Here is a 7,600-nt window from a genome sequence, read left to right as displayed (position 1 = left end):
ATATGTATATATATATATATATAGATGTACATACATGCATGCGTACGATGTACATACATGCATGCGTACGATGTACATACATACATACATATGTATATATATATATAATTTTTGGTAGGTAAGATATTTTCTTTTGGTTGACCCTAATTCATGAAAACAGCAACAAACTTATTTATTTGTAGAATAGCTCCTTGAGATGTACCGCATATTTTTTAAGAGGTCATTCGAATAGAAGGTGTCATAGCCGTCTTCTCCTGTCAGGGGTTTTCATCAGCATATATAACTTTGATAGTAAGAAGGTTCTGGCTGCCGTCATCTGGGTGGTACCAGAGGCTGGAAAGTAAGATCTGTAGGATCATTAAACCGGCATTTAGAAATATGATGTTTTGTTTTATGACCTGAAGAAGTGTGTCCTGGTTCTGTTGCTCCTATTAGTTTCAGCTAATGCTAACACAACTGCTCTCTGTCTCCTCCTTTGTCTTCATAAAGCTTTGATAGAGTCGACATTGTCACATTAAGGTTGTTTTCTTTATTTTTTAAGTGGTTACCTTCTCAGAGGAGATATATTTTTTCTCCACAAAAGAAATCTATTCTGTTGTTATTGTATTTTTATATGATCTGAAGGAACAGTTGTGTCTTCAGGGGTTAAATGAACTTCCTCTCCTTTCTGTCTTGTTTCCTGTCAGGACGGAGGGAGGAGGACGATGGGGGTCAGCTTTTCTCCCCCACTCACTCTGCTGTGTCTCAGCTTCATCTCTGGTGTTTGGACCCTCAACCCCGATGACCCGAACGTGTGCAGCCACTGGGAGAGGTGGGTTCTACTCCAACACTAAGATGATTTAAAGCTGGTCAGGACCGCTGCAGTGTTCTAATGGACTCCCCGCCACAAATCAGGGCCAGGGAGTTCTGCCAGAAGTCAGATGCAAAAGAGAAAAGGTTTACAGCGGGCGGCGTGTGGAGGCTGTAAATCCAGAGCCACTGCAGTAAACTGGGATTGGTGGGAAACCCAGAGCTTTTTCTGATGGGCTGCAAAACAGGTGCTGTGATCCATAGCAGGATATCAGCTCCAAACAGGATTACAGTTTCTCCTGCAATCAAAGGCTCACTTCAGGGACCTCCATTCATTCACGCTGTTAGAAGTGTCATGGGAGAACTGCTAAAAAACAATATGAGAAGTCCAGTCTTCCTCATGAATCAATGGCTGCTAAAAATTCCTGGTTCCTCTGGGGTCAATATTTCACTGTGTTAAAGAGGAATTCTATTTAATTTTGATCTATTTCTATAGCTCCAATTCAGATGATATAATCTCATATTTTTTTATCAATCCAGTTCAACATGATCATCCAGTCAGATTGGTTCAATGTTTTCTATCTAAGGAAAACCAGTTGATTGCATCGACTCATTGACTCTTCAGCAATCCTTTACACCGAGCATGCTTGTACCGACAGTGGAGAGGAAAACTCTTTTTGAACAGGAAGAAACCTCCAGTAGAACCAGATATAAGCTCAGTGTGAGTGGCCATCTGCTGAGATCGACTGGGGTTTAAGGAGACAGAAGCAGACATAGAAAAAGAAGAATAGATACAAAAGGCAACTGTCAACCAGCTCCACAGGAGGCCCCGTCCAGGAAACACACAGCCAGGCAGACGAGCTCCGAACCCCGCTCCCATGTCCCTTGTCTCCAATGTGGATGAAAGAGAGCACATCCAGTTAGTCACAGTCAGAGAAACAGGACTACACTGAAAAACAGGGCAAACTCCAACATCTATAAACAACGGTATTGATGGCAGCAGCCCAGCTGAATGGAGATAAATATATGTTAGTATGAGAAAAAGCAGAGAGTGCATAGCATTAGAGATTGAACTACTGTAACTCTGCAGAGTGGGAGAATGGAGACTGAAGGAAGCTGAATGATGATAACGGGTCCCTATGTCCTCCAGCAGTCTAAGCTTACAGCAGCATAACTATATAGATGCTCAGGATAATCTGAACCACTCTAACTATAAGCTTTATCAAAAAGGAAAGTTTTTTGAAAGTAGACAGAGTTTCGCCTCATAATGCTGACCCGTTTATTCTGGATTTCTTTCTTTTTAACCGTTGACTCCTACAGAGACGTTCCTCAGGTTCTGGGTAGCTCTAACTTCATTTTTCTTCTTCTGCAGCTACGCCGTCACCGTGCAGGAATCCTACGCCCATCCCTTCGACCAGGTCTACTACACCCGCTGCACCGACATCCTCAACTGGTTCAAATGCACAAAACACAGGTAGGAGCACAGGGAGGCCCTCACACTGTCTGAAGTAATGCAAGAGAACCTAAGAAACACTCCTATCTGGAGAAGCCAACAAAAGACTTCAAAGCCACACAAAAGTATTCACTCCCCCTAGAGTTTTCCATATTTTTTAACAGTATGAACTTCAGTTAAACAGCTGAATTATGAGATAGAAGGATAATCAGGCCCATGAAAAGTGAGCTGTACTTTTATATTCAGCACCTCTGGGTTTCTAACTGCCAGCTTTCAATATCTGCAGACTGAAGGTTGGATGCAGCACTGATTCCTAAAGTTAATGAAGGAAATCCCCTACAGAGACAAACTAAGCCATAAATATTTATCTTAAAATGTTTAAAGATACAAAAGCATCACTTTAAAAAAAAAACCCTGCAACTTTGGTTGTTGATGTTGTTTAGAACTGTGTTGTGCAGCTGTAGTGAATTAGTGGTTTACGTCTATGACCTCCGATGTGGGGGACCAGGCTTCGCGTCCCGGAAGGAGCATGTAGTAAAGGCATCCCTAAAGTCGGTCCTCGAGGGCTGATTTCCTGCAGATTTTAGAGGTTTCTCTGCTTTATCACAGCTGATTCTGATGATTCCAGTTCAGCAAAAGCCTGTTAATCAACTATCAATGTAAATCAGCTGTGCTGAAGCAGGGAAACCTCTAAAATCTACAGGACAGTGGCCCTTGAGGACCAACTTTGGGGATGCCTGATCTAGTTGCAGACCTTTGCCGAGCGTGATGATGGAGGGAGCAGCTGGATGGAACCAGACAAGAAGTTTCCTTTCATGAAGCGATATTTTGGGTCATGAGTCGATTCTTGCACCAATTTTATGGGTCAGACGCTAGTTTAGGAACTTCTGGGATACAGAACATCTCAAATCATCAGTTGTAAAATTCTAGTCCAAAATTCTCAGTTAGATTTAGGTCTGGACTTTGACTAGACCTTTCTGGTTGGCATCCCTCCCCTGACTTCTAAGGGGTTATATAAGTACAGACTATTTCAGGTCCTCTATGGCCTCCAACAGGTTCGGACTCAGAATCAGAATCAAGTTTATTGCCAAGTAGGTTTGCACTTACAAGGAATTTGACTTGGTGTTGATGACAGAATACAGGATCTATGGCTATATAAAATATAAAACATACAATATACTATATACAATATATAGTATATAGCTATATACTATATACACACTAGGCTGTGCATAAATATAATGCATGAGGTCTGGAGATGCTTCGTTGCTGTAGCAAATAGGTCCTGAACGTGGGAGGGGGAGAGAGGCAGTGTCAGTATGACGGGGGTCTCTGGGTCTTGTTGATAAGGCTGGTAGCGGATGGGAAGAATCTGTTCTTATAGCTTAAGGTTTGGTCCTTATGGACTGCAGCCTTCTGCCAAAGGTGAAGTGACTGAAATAGTTTCTGGCTGGGGTGCGAGGGATCAGCCCCAATCTTCCCTGCTTGCCTCAGAGTCTTGGAGGTTTACAGATCCTGAAGAGATGAAAGATTGCAGCCATTCACCTTACTGCAGACCGGATGACACGCTGTAGTCCGCCTTTGTCCTTGCCGGTGACACCAGCGTACCAGATGGTGATGGAGGAGGTGAGGATAGACTCAATGATGGAGGAGTAGAAGTGCACCATCATTGTCCTTGGCAGGTTAAATTTATTAGCTGCCACAGGAAGTACATCCTCTGCTGGGCTTTCTTGGTGAGGGAGCTGACGTTCAGCTCCCACTTTGGGTCCTGTGAGATGATAGTTCACAGGAAGTTGAAACTCCACAGTTTCAATTGTGGAGTCACTGAGGTTGATGGGGATAGCTGGGACTGAGCTCTTCCTGAAGTCCACAACCAGCTCCACTGTTTTTGGAGACTAATCTGATTCCATCTTTAAGTAAACCAGTTCTTCCAGCTTCTTAGTCATTGCTTAAGACAGGTAACTCCACAGCATCACAATGTTAGACTGTGGGGATGCTTGGTGATTCTTCTACCTTTACATTCTGTTTTTCTTAGAAATGAAGCGTGACTTTGGTCTCCTCTTATCAAAGCACATGTTTGCTGCTTTTGCAACATAATTTTCTTTATCAGTGATAAAACCAGAATGAAATCCGTCACTGTTTGTGGCTGCAGTCTGTCACACGTGCAAGGCTTTAAAAAGAAGGGTTTATCTGCTGAATTTATAAAACGTAGCTGCAGTACAGCTTCATGTTCGCTCTTCATTAACTGGCATAAGACGGACTCAGGGCCACTCCAGTGTGTTGGGAACAAACTGCAAAACCTATATTTCCTCCTGCTTGGTAAAGGTTGGAACTCTTTGTTAAGATGCAAACCAACAGGAAGTCAGAATTCATGGATATGTGGAGGTCTGATCATTGTAAAGTATTGCAGCACATCGTTATTTCGTGCAGCGTGTCTTTTTTTTTGGTGCATTCACAGCATTCTGCTGGGTTTAAAAATACCAGAGTCCTCTAAGCCTCATCAGGGCTACTCCTGAAAGGACTTTTCTTCTGATTAAGAGCCATTTTCATTGAATGTTGTCATCAAGTACCTCAAGGTTTAAACACTGAAGCAGAGTAAAAATAGACATAATAAGAAAAGTGGTCCCACAATTTGAGGGGAGGCAGAACATCACAGCTGATTCAACGCACGGCACATTTACACATTTCTTCTTTCCTCACTGTGGAAAATGAAAAATGTTCCACTTTCCCTGAAGGTCTCTTAGGGGGGATGGAGTTGGGGGAGTTGGAACAATGTTAGTTTCAAAATTCTGTTTCAACGTGACATTTGTCCATTTCTGTTAGTAGCTGCTGGTCACAAAGACAACAGCTGCTTCTGTTCAGTTAACTTAGAGAGTGTTTCATTTATTTCCAAAACTGAATTTACTTGTTACCATTTCACAACTGACACAAAGTAAACCAATATGAAGGGACTAGCATTGAAGTGTTTGGACAAATTGTCCAACTTTACATTTTGGAAGAAAAAGTAAAGAGAACATCACCTTATGTGTGGAGTACGGTGGTGGCACCATCATGCTGTGTTTTGCTGCAGGAGAGACTGGTGCACTTCCAGAAAAGATGGAGAGATAACATTGAGTGGACATAATGGAGCAAGATCTAAAGACTCTAGCAAGAATGTTATAAGATTGGACACTAATTTGTATTCCAAATGGACATTTTTTCCTTAGCATACCGTCAACTTACAAACTGACTAAAGGGCAACTCCTCCATGTTCTGAATTGTTCAACACAAACCCTTCACCTCATCGCAGAGAAAAGTAGTAGGTGCAGCTAAAAGAGTTTGTGTGAGCAGAGCGTTCTACAAACCTGACCAAGTTACAGCGGTTCGGTCCGGAGGAATGGGCTAAAACTCTGGCAAACTGCACCAGGAAGCTGGTGGAAGACACCTAAACATCTGACTCCTAAAGCTTATAGGAAATTGTACCAAATAAAGATGAACTATATTGAAGGCTGAGTTTTTGCAGAGCATCAGTCTGACCTCCAGGCCAGCAGCCACCAGAGTAAGAGTGCATCAAGCAGACAGCAGAGTTCTGTCTGCTGGAGCAACAGGAATGTATCGCCTCTAATGACCACATTAAACTTTATAGAGCTGGTTTACCTCCTCCAGCTAAGTGCTGCGCTGCAGATCCTGAGCCAAAATGTCAGAAAACTGCTCCGTCCTTGAATAAGTGCAGAGCTCCCCTAAATTGCTGCTTGCCTTTCAGAAGAGATGAGATGACTGTTCTTCCAGAATCTCATGGACGGCTTATCTTGCTGCACTTCACTGCATGATATTCAGGAGCATAAAGTCAGACTTTATTCACTTTAGTTGACCACAGCAAAAACTTAAAATACAGGCAGATTCATTAAGTGAAACACATGATATATAAACATATCAGGATAGAACAATGCAACAAATAATAAAATCTGATATTTAAGATAAGGATGTCACATAAAGACCAGGAAGAACATTTTAACACAGAAATGTGCGGTCGCAGGTTATTTTTTAAAACAGCCTTTAATCTGATTTAAAAACAGTTCTACATAGACGGCATTGCATGCTCTGACCTTTCTTTGAATTCGCTTGAATGCCCCCCCAACCATGGTGATGGACATCAGGTAAACCCTTACAGATTGATGAGATGTCGCAGTTGCTGCTCTGAGGTCTTTGCTGCTGTCTTTCCACTTTAGGAGTGTGTTAACTCACACCTGTTGCTCCAGAGCAGCAGAGTGATTAAATTCCTGCTTTTACTCCCACGCCGCTAATTATGGCATCTGATCAGCAGCACCTGGATGCTACTTTAGGTTTCTACAACAATAATGAAGTTTTTAGGTTTTCCTGCCTAACTTTTTCTGTTTTGGCTTCATCTTTGTTGCCTCATCTTCATCTTTGATGCCTTTACACCTTTAAACCAAAGTTGATAGATTTGGGTTTTATCAAAAACTTTTGTAAAACAGTAACATTTTTGAGTAAGGAGTAAATGAAATCTGTATGCAGTCTCCTGATAATGACCTGTCTTTCTTATGTGACCTGTGCAGGATCAGCTATAAGACAGCCTACAGGAGAGGTGTGAGGACCATGTACAGGAGACGCTCGCAGTGCTGCCCTGGATTCTACGAAACAGGAGACCTCTGTGTCCGTAAGTTCTTTTCTTTCACAGCAGAGCTGCTGCTCGCTCAGCCTGCTGTCTGCTTTTAATCAGCATGACATATCGGCACTAACATCAGTCCTATTTCATTCCTTAACATGGTGCTTTTTTTTTGTTGTGGAAAAATTTGGTTGGTCATCTCTGGTTGGTCAGTGGTGTGCGGTTGGTTCTCTCTGGTTGGTCATGTGTGGTTGGTCATGTCTGGTTGGTCAGTGGTGTGCGGTTGGTTCTCTCTGGTTGGTCATGTGTGGTTGGTCATGTCTGGTTGGTCAGTGGTGTGCGGTTGGTTCTCTCTGGTTGGTCATGTGTGGTTAGTCATGTCTGTTTGGTCATTTCTGGTTTGTCATATGTGGTTTGTCATGTGTGGTTGGTCATGTGTGGTTGGTCATTTCTGTTTGGTCATATCTCTGTTTGGTCAGTGATGTGCGGTTGGTCTTCTCTGGTTGGTCATATGTGGTTAGTCATGTGTGGTTGGTCTTGTGTGGTTGGTATTGTCTGTTTGGTTATTTCTGGTTGGTCATGTGTGGTTGGTTATGTCTAGTGGGTCATGTCAAGTTGGTCATGTGTGGTTGGTATTGTCTGGTCATTTATGGTTGGTCATGTGTGGTTTGTCATGTCTAGTAAGTCATGTGTGGTTGGTCATGTCTAGTAAGTCATGTGTGGTTGGTCATGTCTAGTAAGTCATGTGTGGT

The 7,600-nt window shown here is 42.6% G+C and overlaps 1 protein-coding gene across 1 annotated transcript in view; it reads left to right on the top strand.

The window, feature by feature from the left end:
* Positions 1–7,600, top strand: part of LOC107098846 (multiple epidermal growth factor-like domains protein 11) — a 177,937-nt gene that overhangs the window by 39,382 nt on the left and 130,955 nt on the right. Inside the window, 3 exon segments of the mRNA XM_015396704.1 lie at positions 687–811; positions 2,162–2,263; positions 6,799–6,899. Coding sequence (XP_015252190.1) covers positions 705–811; positions 2,162–2,263; positions 6,799–6,899 — 310 coding nt within the window. The 5' untranslated portion in view covers positions 687–704.

This window comes from Cyprinodon variegatus, unplaced genomic scaffold (assembly GCF_000732505.1).
Source record: "Cyprinodon variegatus isolate N-32 unplaced genomic scaffold, C_variegatus-1.0 Scaffold816, whole genome shotgun sequence".
Lineage (NCBI taxonomy): Eukaryota > Metazoa > Chordata > Actinopteri > Cyprinodontiformes > Cyprinodontidae > Cyprinodon > Cyprinodon variegatus.
Note: the sequence above shows the minus strand (reverse complement) of the source record. Positions and strands in the feature narration are given on the sequence as shown.